This window comes from Alligator mississippiensis, chromosome 4 (assembly GCF_030867095.1).
Source record: "Alligator mississippiensis isolate rAllMis1 chromosome 4, rAllMis1, whole genome shotgun sequence".
In the NCBI taxonomy this organism is placed as follows: domain Eukaryota; kingdom Metazoa; phylum Chordata; order Crocodylia; family Alligatoridae; genus Alligator; species Alligator mississippiensis.
This window is the reverse complement of record NC_081827.1, coordinates 242,953,516-242,972,309: the sequence shown is the minus strand read 5'-3', so window position 1 is coordinate 242,972,309 and position 18,794 is coordinate 242,953,516. Positions and strand designations below refer to the sequence as shown.

The 18,794-nt window shown below is 52.3% G+C and overlaps 1 protein-coding gene and 2 long non-coding RNA genes across 3 annotated transcripts in view; 2 read left to right on the top strand and 1 right to left on the bottom strand.

The window, feature by feature from the left end:
* Positions 1–2,382: 2,382 nt before the first annotated feature.
* On the top strand, positions 2,383–6,711 carry EN1 (engrailed homeobox 1). The gene is made up of 2 exons (XM_019480222.2): positions 2,383–3,368; positions 5,739–6,711. The coding sequence occupies exons 1-2, from the start codon at positions 2,387–2,389 to the stop codon at positions 6,053–6,055; spliced, it is 1,299 nt and encodes a 432-aa protein (XP_019335767.2). The 5' UTR covers positions 2,383–2,386; the 3' UTR covers positions 6,056–6,711.
* A 5,412-nt stretch (positions 6,712–12,123) lies between these two features.
* LOC132250414 (uncharacterized) overlaps positions 12,124–18,794 on the top strand; it is a 65,857-nt gene continuing 59,186 nt past the window's right edge. Inside the window, exon 1 of the long non-coding RNA XR_009462134.1 lies at positions 12,124–13,040. This is a non-coding gene — a long non-coding RNA (uncharacterized LOC132250414). The remainder of the gene's footprint in view (positions 13,041–18,794) is intronic.
* LOC132250415 (uncharacterized) overlaps positions 13,005–18,794 on the bottom strand; it is a 32,663-nt gene continuing 26,873 nt past the window's right edge. The window contains exon 4 of the long non-coding RNA XR_009462135.1: positions 13,005–15,583. This is a non-coding gene — a long non-coding RNA (uncharacterized LOC132250415). The remainder of the gene's footprint in view (positions 15,584–18,794) is intronic.

Below are 18,794 nucleotides of genomic sequence, written 5' to 3'. Positions count from 1 at the left end.
TTTATATGTCTGAGGTGTGTATGTAAATGTATCTATATCTCTCTGTGTGTGTATATCTATATATCTGGGGGGTGTGTGCATCTATCTATATATCTGGGGGGATGTATATATGTATCTATATCTCTGTGCATATTTATATATCTGGTGTTTGTGTATCTATATATCGGGGGTGTCTTTCTCTCTCTGTATGTATTTATATATCTGGGCTGTGTATATATGTATCTATATATCAGTGTGTGTGTATCTGTATATCTGGAGTGTGTGTGTGTGTATGTATATGTATCTATATATCTCTGGGTATGTATCTATATTGGTGTGTGTGTATGTATCTATATATCTGGTGTGTGTGTACGTATATATCTATCTCTGTGTGTGTGTGTGTATCTATATTTGGTGTGTGTGTGTGTATGTATCTATATATCTCTGTGTGTATCTATATTTGGTGTATGCATCTATATATTTGGTGTGTGTGTATTTATATTTGGGTGTGTGTGTGTATCTATATATCCGGTGTGTGTACATGTATATATCTATATATCTCTGTGCGTGTATCTATACTGGGGGGGTGTCTATCTATATTTGGTGTGTGTGTATGCATCTATATATCCGGGGGGTGTGTATGTACCTGTATCCATATATCTGGAGTGTATGTGTATGCGTGCGTGTGCACGCGGGGTGATCACAATCCGAGTGCTACGTCAGACGGAGCCAAGCGGGGAAACACCGCGTTCCCATCACCATATGCAAAAGAAAACCTACCACAAAAAAACGCCAAAAGTGCATTATCCTAAGAGGGGCTGCCGGGCTGCTCCGACAACAAGCGGGCGTTGCTATTTGCTGGATTGCAGGGGGATTGCTGCTGTATTTTGGGCAGCAGGAGTCAGGCCACTAGCTTGGGAAAACATGCCGGATCCCCACTTTCCGAAAGAAACAGTCACTGCAAAGTAAAGCGCGGCGAGCTCGGACCTCAGTGTCCATCCCCGGGTGCCCCGGGGTGCGCGGATGCGACCTGCCGCTGCAATGTGCCACCGGCCACTGATTTTTAATTCTGCATCGGATGCAACAACCCGGCTCTAAGCGCAGTGTGTCCGCGTGTTTACAAACGTGTCCATCACGGGTGGGGAAGTCATTAACCCTCAGCAAAAACTTTGCAGGGGCATTTTGAAGGACAGGCTTCTATTCCGGAAGTTTTCCATCAAACGCTAAAACCGAGACGAGGCTATTTGCAAATTAGTATTTTCCAGAAGATGTAGGAGCTCTGCAAAAGTGCACAGATCCTCTGATTTTTTAAAAAAATATATAGTTCACTTGCATGTCTGGCCCATAGAGGATCTCACGATGTATTAAAAATATAATAATGATAACAGTAACAATAATAATGCTAACAACAATAATGATGATGAAGACGTTGATAAAAACCCTTTATAAATTCAGCTACTGCCTGAGCGCTGATCTGTTTAGCATTTAGGAGTAGGGGTGGTGGAAAAAAAGCATTTGTAGCTTTTAAACTCAACTCACTCCTGGTTGTTGTTGTTGTTTTTTTTTTTTTCTGGCAATGACATGTTATTTTTGTCGTTAAGGCAAAAAATGTTATTTTTGTCTTTCTCATTGTCAGCACCAGACCTCCGAAAAGCACACGCCTCTCTCTCATTCATCCTTTTGCAATTAACGAAAAAGAAACCCAGGGGAAAGAAAATCGAGAATGTTGTTCGCTTTATTTTTATAGGCGAGCTAAAAAATATCACTTGATGGCAAAGTCTCGGCTCTGCCCCTCTCCCCAGCCTGCAGCCGCAGGAGCTCTGCCCATCTATAATCCTATGTTACTTGAACAAGTTGTTTATGGAGCTGCTTTTCTATTTGCTTACAGCAAATACAAAATAAATAAAGCAGCAGCCCGGGGCTGGGGGGTGGGAGCAGGCTGGGGAAGGGATGCGCAGGGCAAGAAGGCTGCTGGCTCCCTTTGATTTATCCAACCCCATGGATTATTTATCCGCAAAGTTGCAGGGCCTCCCATTGGCGGACGTCAGGGGTGTCAGAGAGATCCCCGGCTCCCCATTGGTCCCTTCCACGTGCGGGCCAGCCTCACGTGCTTCCGGTTGGAATGAAAAAAGTGTGGCTGAGCGATTTTTTAGGGAGAGTTTGTTGCAAAGATCGGAGCTGTCAGAGATTTGCTTAAAAAAAAATAATTAAAAAAAATAATAATAATACCAAGCTCGGTGCAGGCTGGCGATTAAAGGGCTCTGCCCAGCCCGGGCGGTGGGCACAGCGCAGCATGGCACTGGGGGCAAGGCAGACCCGCCGTGTTTGTAGGGAGATGGGTAGATTTTGAAGGAGGCTTTTTTGGGGGGGAGGGGCGGGCTTGGGGTGGGGGGGGCCGCTTGCTTTTATGATTCTTTTTCTTGCTTTTGGTGCAAATAGAGCGGAGCAAGGGAGCAGAGCATTTTTGCCTCGCTCGCTCCTGGTTTTTTCTTCTTCTTCTTCTTGTTCTTCTTCTTCTTTTTTATTTTTGTCATTTTTTTTGGATCTACCCGCCTTCCCGGGCTCTGCCCGGAGCTCAGCTCCAAGCCAACAAGTGGATCTGGTCTTTTTTGCACCCCGGCGCCCGCGGGCCGAGCGGGCTGGGGACCCGGGGGGCGGGGGGCAGGCAGATCTCCGCGCCCGGGGGCTGACTATGGAAGAGCAGCCGGACAGCCAAAGTCCCCGGGAGCCTGCGAGCACCACGGCGAGCGGCAGCAGCAGCGATGGAGAGAGCGGGGCCGTGTCCCCCAGCCCCGCGCCCGCCTCCCCCCTGCCCCTGCCCCACCACCACCACCCGCCCCCGCCGCCGCCGCCGCCGCCGCCGCTGCACCGCACCACCAACTTCTTCATCGACAACATCCTGAGGCCGGACTTCGGCTGCAAGAAGGAGCAGGTCCTGGTCGTCGCGGGAGCGGCCCCGGCAGGAGCAGGAGGAGCAGGAGGAGGCGGCGGCTGCAGCGGCCGGGACAGGGACCGGGACCGCGGGCAGAGCTCAGGTAGAGAAAACGTCCAGCCGCTGCTAACGCGGCCGCCCCACCCGCCCTCGCTGCTTTGCGCGGATTCAAACTGTCGCCCCGACAGCGCCGCGGCGGCGCCTCCCGCCCCGGCGGCGGCTGCTGCTGCTGCTGCTGCTGCTGCCTCGAAGGCGAACCCGGCGGCGGCGGCGGCGGCCAAGGCGCCCTCGGACGGGAGCGGACCTACCGCGGCCAAGTACGGGGAGCAGGCCAGCTCCGCCATCCTGCTCATGGGCTCTAATAATGGAGGACCTGTTCTAAAGCCCGAGTCGCAGCAGCCGCTGGTCTGGCCTGCCTGGGTTTACTGCACTAGGTATTCAGACAGACCGTCTTCTGGTAAGAGCCCCCTTCCCCCCGGCTGCCCCGCCACCCGGCCCAGCCCAGCCCAGCCCAGCCCAGCCCAGCCCCCCCTCCCGCCGCCCCGGGAGAGCCTGCCTGGCAGCGCGGCCCGGGGGCTCCCCCGGCCTCCTCCTCCCCTGAGGCCCTGACCCGCATCCCTTCCCAGGCAGGGAGGCACCCCCGCCCCAGACAGGACCTTTGGCAGTCGCGGCGCTGTGCTGGGGGGTGGTGGTGGTTGGGGGGGGTCGGTGCAGTGCTGGGAGGGGGGCAGAGGGGCAAGCAGTGGAGGGTGCATAAGGGGGTGGGGAAGTGCACCGGCGAGCAGGCCCTAGGCCGCGGGGTAGCGCTCAGCCGCCGGAGCTCTCCCCGTGTGGCCGCGGCTGGGGATGTCTCTGCCCCCCCCAGCAAGAAATGGGGCTGCTGCGGGCTCCGGGCCGCTCTGTTTACACGGCCGGGGGATTTTGGAAACCGCCCCGCGCTGCTCAGCGCTCTGGCCCGGGGGGCAGGCGGCGCTGGGGGCCGGGCTCCCGTCCCCTCCGGGCTCCTCCGGGGCAAGGACGCCCGCAGGTGGCGGCGGGGCCGGGGCTGCCCCGGGGAAGCCGCTGCCGGCGGGGAGTCGCCGCGGAGCGAGCCGCCGTGCTATCAGGCCGCGCCATCTCGGCCCGCGTTATTGACACGTCCGGCTACTTGAAACTCAGAAAAGCCACTTTGATTGACGAGGCGGACGGCCGGAGTGATTGAGCTGTCAGCCCGGCCGGCAGCGAGCTGAGCAGGCCCGAGCCTCTTGCAGGGGCCTTCTCGGGGCCCGGAGCTCAAATGCACCCCGGGGGGGCCTACCCCGCGCCGGGGCTGCTCCCCGGCCCCTGCCCCGGCCCGGGCCTGCTCTCCCGCACGGCGGGGAAATAAAAACGAGCCTTGTCCGGTGGCAAAAGGCGGGCCCTGCCCTGCTCCGGGCCTCCGCCTGAGCCCTGCCTGGCTCGGCTCACCGGGGAAATGCCCCTCCTGCCCCGGAGCCGCCACTTGCTCCGTCTCCCTCCGTCTCCCCGCCCCGAGGACTGTCCCCGCTCCCCGCTGCTCGTGGCTGGGCTGCTTCTTCCCCCACGCCTCGCATCTGCCTTCCCATTCCCGTGCCTGTGTTTTGGGGCTGCCCTCCTACGAGGGGACGGGCCCACAGGCAGAGCCGCTCTTCTCCACCCCCGGTTCCTTCTATTAGATTATTATTTTTTGGGTTTACAAAAAAAAAAACAACCCAAAACACACAAAAACTAGGGGCAGGGGAGAGGTTTGCAGCCCGGGCGGTGCAGGCAGAGCTGGCGGCTCCCGGGCTCGCTCGGACCTATAGGACGGACAAGAAGACGCTTTGTCCTGGAAACAATAGAGCCCGGAGGAAGTTGCTGATGCTGGTTTGGGGCCGGTGGCGGCTCTGCTCTTCATTCCCACGGCGGCGGCCGAGGGGGACCGGAGCGGAGGTTTGCCCGGGGTTTCTCCCGCAGGGCAGGAGGCGCCGTGGTGCTAGCTGTGCAGAAGGCCAAGGGCAGGCGTGCGCCGGGACCGGGGCCGGGGCCGGGGCCGCGGCCTTCCCCGGGAGCCGCCGGCTTTGTGTGTATGCGTGGCGGGGTTCAGCGGCGGGGCCTGAGCACGGGGCTGCGCGTGTCTGCGGTGCGGGGGCTCGGGCCTCCCCCCCGCGGGGCAGGCGGCCTGGCTCGGGGAGCAGCTGCTGGGCCCACGGGGGCTGTGTTTGCAGCTGCCCCCCAGGCCCCGGGCTGCGCGCCCTGCCAACCGCGCCGCGCGCAATCCCGCGCCCCGGCGGAGCGTCCGCGCGGGCGGCTGCGTCCTGCGGGCCCCGCGGCCGGGTCGGCGCCGCCTGCGGCCTCTGTGCGCCGGAGCCCGGGCGCAGCTGGACACGCAGCCCGGCGGCCCCGCCACCGCTGTCGGGCCGGGCTGCGGGAGGCTGCGCTCCCGGGGGCTGGCTGCGCCGGGCCCGGCTCCTTCGCTCCTGATGGCAGGGGTGGAAACCGCCGGGCCGCTTGCTTTTTGGATTGCATTTGATTTCACTGCATCGGGGTGTGTGTGTGTATGTGTGTATATATATACATATATATATACATATATGTATATATATAGATATAATTTTTTTTTCTCGGTCCGGGGAGCAAACGGTGCAGCCGGCCATTTTTACTGGCCCTGATCGGGGGGAGCGGGGAGCCGGGGCAGGGGAGCAGGGCTGCTGCTCAGCCGGATCCATGCAAAGGCTGCATCTGAAACCTGGCCCTCCTCTGTCCCCCCCTCCCTTTCCCTTTCCCTTTCCCCTTCCCCTTCCCCTTCCCCTTCCCCTCCCCTCCCGCCTCCCCGGGCTTCTGTCCCCAGGTCCCCGCACCAGGAAGCTGAAGAAGAAGAAGAACGAGAAGGAGGACAAGCGGCCGCGGACTGCCTTCACTGCCGAGCAGCTGCAGAGACTCAAGGCGGAGTTCCAGGCCAATCGCTACATCACGGAGCAGCGGCGGCAGACGCTGGCCCAGGAACTCAGCCTCAACGAATCCCAGATCAAGATCTGGTTCCAGAACAAGCGGGCCAAGATCAAGAAAGCCACGGGCATCAAGAACGGCTTGGCCCTTCATCTCATGGCCCAGGGACTGTACAACCATTCCACCACCACCGTGCAAGACAAAGACGACAGCGAGTAGTCAGGCAGCCCAGCTCACCCCGCCCCACCCCGATTATTATTATTATTATTATTATTAATATTATTATTGCCAGGGAAGGACAAGAAAAGACACGCACACACGCACTCACGCACACACACACACAAAGGACTGACCAGTGCAAAGGGACACACGGAGGGGGACTTGGACAGGTGCTATTTAAAATCAAATCTATTGTCTATCCATAGTATAAGGACTCCAATTTAAAAAAAAAATTATGAACACTTACAAAAATTATCTCTATATAGCCAAACAGCATATGACCTTGTATATATTTAATTTCAGGTAAGAAATATGTGTAGCGATCTCTATTTGCTGGACAGCTTCTCTCTCTCTCTCTTCTTTCCCTTTCTTTCTTTTGTTTGTTTGGTTCTTCTGTTTCTTTCTGTTCGCTTTCTCTCTCCCTTTTTTTTGGATGTCGTTGGCTCTTGTTTTGAAGTAAATGTTTGACTCTCTTGACCTTTGATTTGATTTGATTTTATTTTTTTCTTCCGTGTGAATCTCTGTCTTTTTTTTTTTCTGAGGGAAAAAAAAAATCTGATCCACAGACTGCGAGACTGAACCCGCCGCTACAAGCCAAAGATTTTATTATGTTCAGAAATCTGTAGTCTGAAATAAAGTGTAGACTGTGTTCAGGATACAGGCTGCTTGTCATTATTTTTTTATGTTTTAAGACCTATATGACGCCATTTTCCATTGGCTTGATGAATTGTTGTTGTTTTAAATTGATTAGCACAGCAATTAGCGAAACATTTCCTCCCCTTAAAAAGTGCTAATTAATTTTTAGCTGCGAATCCAACCCCTCAGAAGTGGTTGTTGGCGTCTCCAAAAAAAAAAGAAAAAGAAAAAAAAAAAGTCTCCTTTTAAACTAGCTAAATCATACCTTTTTTTTTTTTTTTAAACAAGGGGGGAAAATCCTCATAAAATCCATCAGCAAGTCCTGGAAAATGGGAAAGCTTCTGGATATTTTAAAGGTTCCAGATTGCGTTTAAAACAGACTTTCCTCGTCTGCTTTCGAGATCCCACCCGTCCCATATTGAATCCCACAGAGAAGCTTTTTTTTTTTCCAGGGAAAGACAGAGGCTGGAAGGAGAGAAGTAGAAAATGATCATTACTTCGCAGGCGGTTGCTTAGCAGCATCTCCTAATGAATGGTACTTTCACTCTTAGCCTTCATCTCAGCCATTGCAGGTTTTTAAGTCAATCCAGTCATTTAAGGAACATGTTTTTGTACACACGGAAATTATCTCGTGCAGGGGGTGGAGGCCACAGGACGGGCCCTGAGCTCTATGCATCCGTGCTCCCCAAAGCCGGGCACGCTCAGGGAAGCCGGGTTTCATTTGGCCGGGCTGGGGCTCCCGGCAGTACCGCCGTGTCTCGGGCCAGGCCCGTGACAACCAGCACTTCCAACCTGACTTCCAGCTAGATCCGCACCAGCCCTGCGCTTTGCTGAGCTGCTTTTGCACGCCCCCCCCCCCCAACCTTTCCATTTGATTTGCTCCCTTCATTTTTCATTCAGGGCCTTTATCTCTTTGCGAGCGCGGGGATTAAACACTGACCTTTCCTTCCATCGATTGCACTTGATTATATTAATTTCCTCACCTTCCTGTTTATTTGGGCTCTACCCCCCCTCCACACCCCCGGACTTGTCTGCCCATTGCAACGGGCTGAATTTGCCAAAACTCGGAGACAGGCCAGGGGGACAGAGGAAGGACAGGCTAGTAAATTATAGAAAATAAATGTAATCATGGCTTCCCGAGGATAAGTATAGCTTTCATATTTTAACTTTTTTTTTTTTTGCTTCGATATACAGCTAGAATAATTACTGGCTTTTTCCTGAAGGGACGTGCGTTTCCCACACAGAGGGAGAAAAGGAGAGAGAAAGCATATTTTAACAGCAACAACAAGTCTCAGCTCCGCTCAGGATCGAGTTCATAAAAAGCCCCGGCTCCAAAGCAGCCCGGCCGGGTGGGTCCTCAGACTCTCCCGGCTCGGCGGGACCGCGGCAGGCTCCCGCAGAGAACCCCGCAACTCGGTGCACGTCCTTGCAAACGTGCGGGGAGGTCGAGGGGCAGCGGGCTGGGTGACACGGTTGAAGGTAGGGCCGCAGGGGTTGTCAAACGAGACGCCCGAAGTATTGCACAGTAGATGCCTTAGCTGATGGGGCTTTTTCTTTTTAAAGCTGCGCGCATGTGGGTATTTTTTTTTAACCCTTGGCCAATGGCTTCTGGAACAGCAGGCGCCACTGGGGCAGAAGCGGGGGGCTTCCCCCAGGATTAGAATAAATAAGGTAAGAGCTCTCTACCTCCGCCCTCCAAAAGAGCAGGGCATCTGCAAACCCAGGCAGCGCGGGAAGCTTCCTAGGCAGCAGTGCCCCAAGCTGGCGGCTTTGGGTTGGCAGGGAAGCTTCCTTGCGAGAGCAGAGCGGGGCTCGGGACCGTGTCCCCCCGGCAGTAAGGGCCGGTGTGGAGGGTGGAGGCAGCTTTGTCCTGCCCGTGACCAGCTCCCGTGCCCCCGGCTGCAGGGCACCTCTCAGGGAAGAGCCTGGTGCCCGTGCCCCTGGGCTGGACCATCTCCCCGCCGGGGAGCAGCAGGGCCGTCGGGTCCCGAGCCCTGCTCCCTCTGCGCCTCGCTCACCAGCCCGGGCGCGGACCCCGGCTCGGTCCTGCCCCGGCGTCTCCTGTGCACAAGACCTCCACGTCCCGCACAGCCAGCTCCTGCCCCGCAAGCGGCTCCCAGGCAGCGATGAGCCCCCGCGGGGACTCCAGGGCAGGCTCGCCGGGATGGATGCCCCGTGCCCTGTGGCACAGGCCAGGTCCACCCCAGCCCGGGCCTCGCGGGGCTGCCTGGACCGGGCACAGGGCGGCGTGGGCATAGGGCTCCGGCTGCGGGCGAGTCCTGGGAGCGGGTGCGGAGAAGGGCACAGCCGTGCCGCATCCTGCAGTCCGGCTCCCTGGAGAGAGGAGTCCGCGCAGCAAGGGGCGTAGGTCTCCGCCAAGCCCGGCCGGGGCGTGCAGCACACTGCCAGCCACGCACACCGTCCTGCGTGCTGCACACACACGTCTCTGTGTGTCATGTGTGTGTTAAATGTGTGTCTGTGTGCACATGCATACATATACACACATTCGCATACACACTCCCACCCCTATATACACGTGCGTGTCTCTCTAGATATAGAAACACACACAGATGTGTACGTGTGTTTCATATGTGTTACATATGCGTATGCACACACTCCCACCCCTATAGACATACAAACACATCTGTGTATGTGCTGCTATACACCCACCCACCTTTATATATAAGGGAGAAGCCACAACAGGCTAGTGGCTATCAGACCTGGCTGATACAGAGGTGTGTGTGTGTGTATACAAATACACACAGGCATATGTATGTGTTTCACATGTGTGTTAGGGGTGTGTGTGTGTGTGCACATACATATACGCACACATTCACATACACATTCCCACCCATATATATGTGTGCGAGTGTGCATACACACACGAGTACTCTATCTATCTACACACATATGCACACAAACCTCCGACCTGTCTGTGTCTATATACCCCCCCCCCCCACATACTAAATAGCAAGCTGTAACTATATCTTACTCCTATAGGACACCACTGTTCCTGTATTGCTGGAGCACACGCACTGTGCGCTATGCTGCTTATTGCTCACACTATTTCACACATATCACCAGGGCCGGTCCCAGTTGATTGGAAGGACTCTTCCTAGCGTTATTTCAGCAAAGGGGCCGCAAAGGCCACGTGCCCCCCCCCCACTTAGCGCTTTTTAACCCAGAACTTCTATTTCCCCCCCACGAAAAGGATCCGTAGCAGCCCCGTTGCTATTCCCTCCCTGCGCAGCTCCACTTGCTTATTAACCGCTGCCTTCTCCGCAAACCTGCTGTGAATCTTTAATGCCTGCGGGACCTGGAAGATATTAACATTTTATTTCCGAGCTTTCTGTCACCTTGGGCTCCCCCAGCCTGGGAAGGCCCCGGCGGGGGAGGATGGGGCGGGTGTACTCCGCTGCCCAGCGCTGGGCAAGGGGCAGGGCGCAGCTTCTCGCGGAGCCCCGGGCTTGGCACGGGCGAGGGCCAGGCCTGGAAAGGGCCGGGTGGGCTGGGTGACAGCGGAGGGCTCTGGATGCACCGCAAGGCTTTGTCCCGCACTCAGGGTCCGCCCCAAATCATGGCTCAGGTAGACCGGGAGAAAGACAGACCAGGTTAAAGGCAGCCTAAAGAGGATTATTAACCAAGCCAGGCCTGGTAGCACCATTAGACTGTTGTGGCTTCTCCCCTAAGGCGCCTCCCTGCCAGGCCACGCCAGCCCCGGGAGTCCTCAGAGGGACACTGGCCGCATGCACCTGCCTTTGGCCCTTTGGCAGGGAGCCCCCGCGCCGCCCGGCCCTAGGCACCAGGGACCCTGCTGGCTGGGTATCTAGTCCCAGGCACGGATCCTGCTGGAGGGGCCAAGCGCCCTGTGGGATCCAGCAGCCTTCTCCTGGGGGGAGCTGGGGAGAGGGACTCTCACGGACCCACACGCTCGTGTGCAGTGTTGGGGGGGGGTAGATGCACACCCTTGCACACAGCTGGTGGAGACCCTCCTTTTCTGCGGGCTCGCAGGCTTTGCTAGCACCTGCCATGAACCAGGGGTGATGGGACGGGGCTGCCCTCGGACAACTCCGAGCCCCCCAGAGCAGCCCAACCTCGCCCCCCCCTTCCCCGCTTTCCCTTGCACAGACCACCGGGGCCCTGCAGCTGCGGTGGGCGCCCAGGGCAAGGCACCGGGCAGCACCAGAGCCAGGGAGCAGCTCCCAGGCCAGGGCAGCCGGCCCGGTCCGCAGAGCTCAAAGCCTCCTCCCACCCCTCTTCCAGGAGGAAATGAGGGTCAGACCAGCCCTACACCCCAACCCTCCCAGAGGTAATTTAAAAAAAAAAATCAGATCATATCTAGCAGATTAACCTCCCACCCCTGCCGCTGATTGAAAGCATCGAGCAGCTAATTTCTTTAAAAACCACCAGGAGAAATCAGCTGATTGCTAGGAAGTTGCTGGGGCCCCGGGAACCCCTTTGGCATTGGGGGGGGGGGTGGTGGATATAACCTAACACCACCATCCAGGCGAGGACTCAATTCCCAGCCCATTTCTCATGGTGGGGGAATAAAAACAAGTCCTCTTCAAGGGCACGGGGCTGATCTGATCAAGGACCAGCCTGATCCTGGAGCCTGACTCCATCTCCTGCCCTTGCGTCGAGGTGCAAGGGGGCCAGGCCAGACCCTGCTCTTTTACATATGCAGATAGGGGCGGAAGGGACCAGCCCCGGCCCCTCGGCCTGGGGGAAAGACACGCGTTTCCTGCCTGCCCCCATTTGGAGGGTGAGATCCCGGTGACTTCTGTCAGGAAGCTTGTTCCTTTGTGCTCCCTTCCAGGAATCAAAGCAGACATGATTGTGAAACCTATCTTTCCAGGTCAAAGGTCAGATTTCACAATCCCAATTACAATCATTTCTAATGATGTTTATCTTGAGAGCTCCGAGGGTTTGGATGCCTCCAGGGCTCTAGGAGGGAGGGGGGGTGGGGGGAGAGAAAAAAATCTATTTAAATACAAATCGTGCCCGTTGTTTTGGCCCTGGAGTTTAACACATCAAAATAAGAAATGCCAGGGCGTCTGTGCTGCGCAGAGAGGGAGGGGGAAGGGCTTAAAAAACAAGTCTGGATGTATTTATTTAAAGTGCTGGAGAACTTGGGACCAGGCTGCAAAGCCTGGGACGGGTTAAGCGGGTGGCAGTGGTTTTTTGGATCCGATTCCCAGGGACAAACATTGCTGCCCCACCCAGCCGGCCCCTTTGGAAACAGCCGGCTGCATTGCCCAGCTTTGCAAGGTTTCCGCAGAAGGGCCAGGCGATCTCGGTCCGGGGAAGTTCAGCTCTCCAACTGCCTGCTTCCCAGTCCGCAGAGACCGGACTAAAACAAAGCCTCTTCTTCCCTAGCAGCGAATATTAGCAGACAATGCATTAGTTCAGGTAGAAATCCCCCCCCCCCCCAAAAAAAAAAACAAACCTAAGTTTTACCCCCAAATTAACTGCTCAGTAGATATCGGAGCGCTGCTCAGCTTCTTGGGGAGTCGGGGGTGGCTTATGAAACAAGGGCTTGTGTTTTCTGGTCACACCCCTAAATAATAAATCATCCAGATTGCAGCCGACCCGTCTCCAGTGATGAGCAAATGCACCCCGTGATTTTTTTCTCTCTCTGATGGCATTGAATACTTGTGCCGTTTGGAAGGAAACCGCGCGCTCCCTAATGCTGATATTCACTTGTGTGTCCGTGTGTCCATGCACTACTTGCTATTATTTTGCATGCAACAAAAGAAAGCATTTCTTTACTGCTCTGCCCTACTTGCTGCACTAAAATAATCGGGATAATTTTTAATGAAAGGCTCCTATTTTGCGTAAACTTCCTCAGAAACCACTAAGTTTAGATTTTAATTGTTGTTGTTACTAAAACTATTTTTCCCCCTTTACAAAGGACAGCACCAGTCATTTTATAACTAGCTGTGATATAACCTTCAAGCTGGCCTAAACTAAAAGGGAGACTTCCCATTGAATCTGAAAGCACCCTGGGAAAAAAAAAAGAAAAAAAAAAAAGTGAGACAAAACAGCAAAGGGCAAAAATTTGGGGGAAAGACTGAATTCTAAGTTTAAAACAAATCTTTAATTCCCCTCTCTCAGAAAGAGAGTTAGAGAGAGCAGACACAAGCAGTCCTCTTCTGGATCTGACTACTCAGAGAAGAGCATAAGGTGCTGTGCATCTTTGTGTCCTAAATCAAATGCCTTTGAAACAGGTTTAAAAGAGTGTATGTGAACTAGCTAATGAAGCTCTTTCTTCCGGTTGAATAAGTCGGTGAACCAGACTTTGGTGGAAGTAGAAGTCATTTTCTCTGAGATGTGATCTTTACTGGACCAGGTGAGCAATCCCTTCATTAAAAAAAAAAAAGAGAGAGATTTTTTTTCTTTTCTATGTCACTTTATTCTTTGCATAAAAACTTTGTTAATTGTAGCAACAGCAAAGCCAGAAAGAAAATGACTTTAGACACTTTGCCAATTAATTTTTTAGAGGTTGTCTCTGCAATTCACATCTTTTCTGAAACTATCCATCACGATTCTTTGAAACTTGGTTGTTGTTTTTTTTGTTTTCTTTTTAAGATCATAACGATAGCGAAATGTTACACACTGGCAACAGATTGATCAGAAGAAAATTCTTTCCGTGGCTATTTCAGACAGATGGCAAAATCTGCGGGGCAGAAACCAATTTTGCCTTTTAGAAAAATAAAGATAAAAATTAAAGCATAGAAAAAAAAAGTTGACTGGAGGCGATGAGGTTCCTTTTCTGTTGTAGATCTTGGAGTTTTGTTCCGAAAATGCGCGTGCTTGTGTCTAGCTGGGCGCTGTGCGCATCTCTAGCTCAGCGCAACCCGATGCCTTCCGATCTGGGCTTGGTTAGATTTCAAATTGTGGCATTAGTTCGGACTCCTCCGTCCTGGTCCCCTTCTTTCTCGAGCAGCTCATGGAGTTGATCTGCTTAATATCTACCTCCTTTTCTAAAGAGGGAGCCGCAGGTAGACGGCTGGCAGGCTTCAGGAGCGGCTGTTGCATGGAGAGGTGTAAATCAGAGGTCGGGAGTAGCTTTGCTTGTGGGATACGAAGCTCAAGTTGGAAAGCGATTTAAAACTCAGGCACTTTCTGGAGCGAGGTTTCCCCCAAACTTCACCATCCCCGGGCCTGCTCCGCCAGGAAAAGAGCCGAGACTTTCCCCCGGCGTTTCAACCACAACCACGTGTGCGAGCAGGATTTTATGGCTACTTTTTTGGCAGGAGGCACCTCCGCGAGTTTTAGCACAGGGTAAACTGTAGTGAACCTGCCTGGCTCAAAAAAAAAAAAAAAAAAAAAAAAAAAAAAGGAGTGCTGGTGCTTAAAAACAACCAAGGGGCAAGAAACCAGGGCTCTCAAAGCCAGGAGAGGAGCAATTGCAGGCAACTCACTGCGATTTTTATCCCCATCCCTGCAACCATGGGAGTGATATCTATCTATCTATCTATCTATCTATCTATCTATCTATCTATCTATCTATCTATCTATCTATCTATCTATCTATCTATCTATCTATCTATCTATCTATCTATCTATCTATCTATCTATCTGTGTATGTATGAGATCTATCTATATATGTATATATATATGTATATACAGATAGATAGATAGATAGATATAGATATATAATTTTGGGGGTCTATATAGGGGGAAAATCGCATTCATAAAGACGGGCACGCGTGAGATCTGCCATGGGTTATGCTCAGATAACCTCCTTGGAGTGAGCTCTCTCCTACTAATAAATGGCAAAGCTTTGGAAACCCCCCTGCGAGGCTGGCATTGCACCCAGAGCACCAACATAAAAGGGGTGGGGGGCTACAAGGGGCCCCCAGCACCTGTCCCCTGGAGTAGGACCCGGGGCTCGGGCACATTTCCGAGCGGTCGCAAACTGTCCCAGCCCCGAGCTGCCCGCAGAGGGGGCCGCCAAGACGGGACTCTCCTCTCCTGCCCTCCCGGAGCCCAGCAGCCGCAGCCTGATCCTCGCAGGAGAGAGGTTCCTATTTCATTTTTTTTCCCTGCCCCAAACATTAGGGAGTCTTTAAAAAGCTCTGTCCCCCGTTCAGGAGTCAGGCCCGTGTGTTTGCTAGACCCAGGTAAGCAGCGACATCACTACACACACGTGCATGAGGCTGCGCTGAGCTTGGGGCGGGGGGAGACACCCCCAAAAGTGCAAGACCCCAGCAGCACCCGGAGCAGTCGCCTGTCTTTCCAAGCAGATTTGCACAGCCCCTTGTCGGCTGCGCCACATCTGTTTCGCACGGCTGTCAGCTGGTTAAGAGTCAATGCCATCATGAAACGAGGACGGGGATTGTGGGGTGGGTGAAATTCAGAAAATGCTGCGGACGAGCAGGGAGGGAAGGCCAGGAAAGTTTGGCTCCTTGGGGGCTCCGAGCGGTGAAGCAGGGTCATCCCGGGGATCCGCTCCTCCTTTGCTTTGCTTGCCCCGGCATAACGCCCTCGCCTGCACTTCTGTCCCCTGCTTTTGCACGGCTGGGGTGGTCAGTGCCTCTACACGACGTGGCAAAGGGCCTGAGCCCGCGACCCTCTGGCTCGTGTCTTTGCAACTTGGCGGAGTTGTCCGCGTGCTCTCAGCGCCCGGCTCTTCCCCGCGCGGCTGCGGGCGCGTTGGGGCTGCGCGCCCGCGCAAGGCGAGCGCCTGGCACTGCGCGGAGTCTCCAGCGCCGGGCGTGGACCGAGACCCCCGCGAGAAGAAGGGGCAGGAAGGCAGACTTGCTGGACGCAGGGCTGCAGTGGGTGCCGAAGCATGCATCCCGCAGACTGCCACCTCTAAAATGTCACGGGGCAGGAAGAAACACGGGGGGATTCCCTGGAACCGACGAGGAACACGGCTCGGAAATCCTGGAGGATGTAAAGACACAACACATTAAGGTGTCACCTTTGCACTAGGGGGGCCTTTTAAGGCGGGATGAGCGTGTCTGTGACTATATATATATATATATATATATTTTCAAATATGCAAAGAAGGTAGCACATCTTCACTCCCTCTCGAGCCTCGATCCTGCAGAGAGGCTCAGCTTCACAAATACAGGATATTTGAAGCAGACAAGCCAACAACAGGGCCCTCTTGAATGCTGTATTTCTAAGCTCAGTGGTGGAAACGGTGGGCAGGATGTGGGAGATAATTGATGGCAAGGTTAAGAAGAGCTGTAGCTTTTTGAAAGAACAGTGCCTCCTTAACTGCCCTCAAATAAATAAATCATAATTGTTTGACAGTTGCTTATTACAATAAAGCTGACAAAAGCTTCCACTCATTAGTTATGTGTATTCTTTGTTTTTTGGGGTTTTTTGGGGGTTTTTTTTTTAGGGGGGGAGGGGGGTCTTGTTAAACGTGATTAATGTTAAAATAAGCTATTCCAGAATGTATATTGCCAGATTTTTATCTGACACTTAGAAGTGCTAAGCTTCTAAAGGAGAGCAAAAGAAAAAAAAAAAAAAAAAGGCAATGCCAAGATGGTGCTGGTTCAAGATAAGGCTCTAAGATAGCACAAAACTTCTCCCTTTAAGGGGAAAAAAATGGAATCACACGCACTTGATGGGACTTTGTCTTTCTGCCAAACCCCAGTGCTACAACACCCACTCACATCAAGCCCACGTGGACTTCCATGCCATTTTTTGGTTCCAGTGACTTCTGCCTGAGGAAGGAATACTAGGTTGGGTCCTTCAGTGGGTAGGGCAGTGCTTAAACATGCCTCCAAATGCAGATGTTGCCCCTGTATATCACACTGCAAACCTTGTACTAAATTCACATTCTTCCTAGTAGCATTTCAGCATCTCTGGGAAGCCTCAGCTGGAATGGAAGTTCCCCTTATAGGGATCAAACCCCCATGAGAAACAGTTGGAGGGGAAACGGAGGCACAAGGCGGTGATGAGTCTTACTCCAGGTCACTGATAGAGGCTGGAAGTTATCTGAGGTCCCTGGCCTCCCATTACAGTGCCCGATCCAGCAAGTTCCCTTAGTCCGACTACAGCACAGATGAGCAAGGGCAGTCAGAATTAAGAGCAACAATAATAAGCGTTACAAGCATGTACTGACCTGGTTATCCAGACACTGGTGCAAATGCACCAGTCGTTACTCAGGTACAACTTGCATTAGGCACAATGGGAACCAGATCCTCAGCTGGCACAAAAGCTAGACCAATTTATACCAGCAGAGAATATGGCCCTGAAAATTTTACCTGAGGGAGGACTACAGCTCTGGGTTATGTTGGCACGAGGAAAACTGCTTTTGGGCACCAGGCTATTTCTTATATCATTTTCAGTTGCACCAATGCTACCAAAGTGCCTGTCTTAGCGTAGGCCAAGGTATAGGTGATTTTACCTCTGTGCCAGTTACACTCAGCCTGCTGAGGAGCTGGTACCATTGATCCTTGCTGAAAAATGGGGATGAGATTTCCTCATGCTGCTACAAACTTGCGCATGAACTATGAGTTGAAGGCAAAGTATCAGCTCAGACATCTAGTTCGAGTCTCTCTACTTCTGTGGATTTGTCAGTCGCGGTCAGGTTTTTAGGAGGTCCTCCAGCTTTATTCCATTTGTTGTTTTCCTTAGGCAATTATACATGAGAGAGACAAAGGCTCTTGTGGAAGTGTATGGAAATGGGCACAAATATGGGTATTCGTATGTAATGGTTTACATACAGCTTGCACCAGAGATATCTGCTATATGAGGTGCATTTAGTTGTATTTTAGCTTTTGATTTTGTCCTCCTCTAGTCTCGGCCATGTAGATCTTTCATATTTCACTTCTGCAAATGTGACCATTTATGCTTGATAGACCACCCCAGCTCCACCAGAGACACCTGGCACCTAATGTATTGTTTCAATCCATGGACTAAAGCTAATTTGATGTGACTAGAGAGCCTGGGAGTTTTGCCACTGACTTCAGGATCGGGTTTGGGCAAAGATATGAATAGCAAACCATAATCTCATTTAATTTTTCACTTACCCTGGTGGTGTAAGTGAAGTATGCAAAAATTTACCGCTGTAAAACAGGTGCTGGTCAGTTCAGAATTTGGCCCCACAGATTTGTGTGTGCTGTTTGCCACCTTTCACATGATGTTTAATTGAAAAGCGGCTATCGAAATTGTCTACAACAGTGAAGCAGACTAGTGGTCCAAATATTGATGTAGAAATAAGAAAACAAGGCTGTGGAAGAATAGCCAGTGCAGATAAGTGCACACTCCAATTTTTGAAGAGTGGGGCTCGGATTTGAAGATTCAAAGTTGGTATAAAGTGTTTTAATTTCAGTGAACTTAACAGTAGCTTACAATAGTTTAGGATTTGGATCTTCATGTTAATGACCACAGGACAAGCCTGAAAATCTCAGTGGATTTAATATTATGTATAAACTGATTGTCATATCAGCAACGAAGTTCATGAAACTACATGACTGGGGCTACTGATTTTCAGAAAGCTACAGAGACTCCCAGGGTGCTAACATCTTGCAGTGCCAACCGTAATGGAAAATCACTTGAAAATCAAGGAAAGTATCCTACTTTCCTTATATACTCCTCAAAATCAATTTTGAAATCAGATCTTCAGCTGGTATATATGACTATAGCTCCACTGACCTCACTGGTGTTTAATAGGGTGGAAACATGCAGCAAAATCCTTTCAAAGGGGCTACGCTGATTCAGACCAGCCAGGATTCAGGTCTTCAGTAAGAGCTGTGCATGTACAAGGAACTGCAGAATCAGGCCCGTCTTTTTTTTGTGTTTTGTCAGGGATTATATCTTTGCACTTAAATATGCAATACTGAGAATCAGGATTTCACTTCTCTAACCTTGTAAAAGGGAGTGGGAAGGTTAATTTAAAATCATGCAACTTTCATGCACTCCAAACAATTTCTGACTCTCTATTGAGAAAAAAGAAGAAAATAAGTTAATAGAACTATATGCATGGGTGACCTGGAAATAACATATTTATTTATATATTAAGACCCTGATGCTGATTTTTTTAACTCACTCCATATTTAAGGCCCAATCCTTTTCATCTCAGTGAATCCAGATTTACTCTCATGTATCTTGAAGCAGAATCTGACTCTTAGTCTCT

Bases quoted from the DNA above. Each gene is read 5' to 3' on its own strand.
- EN1 (XM_019480222.2), top strand. From the start codon at position 2,387: ATGATTCTTTTTCTTGCTTTTGGTGCAAATAGAGCGGAGCAAGGGAGC. The intron at 3,369-5,738 runs GTAAGAGCCCCC...TTCTGTCCCCAG, and splicing joins TTCAGACAGACCGTCTTCTG to GTCCCCGCACCAGGAAGCTG.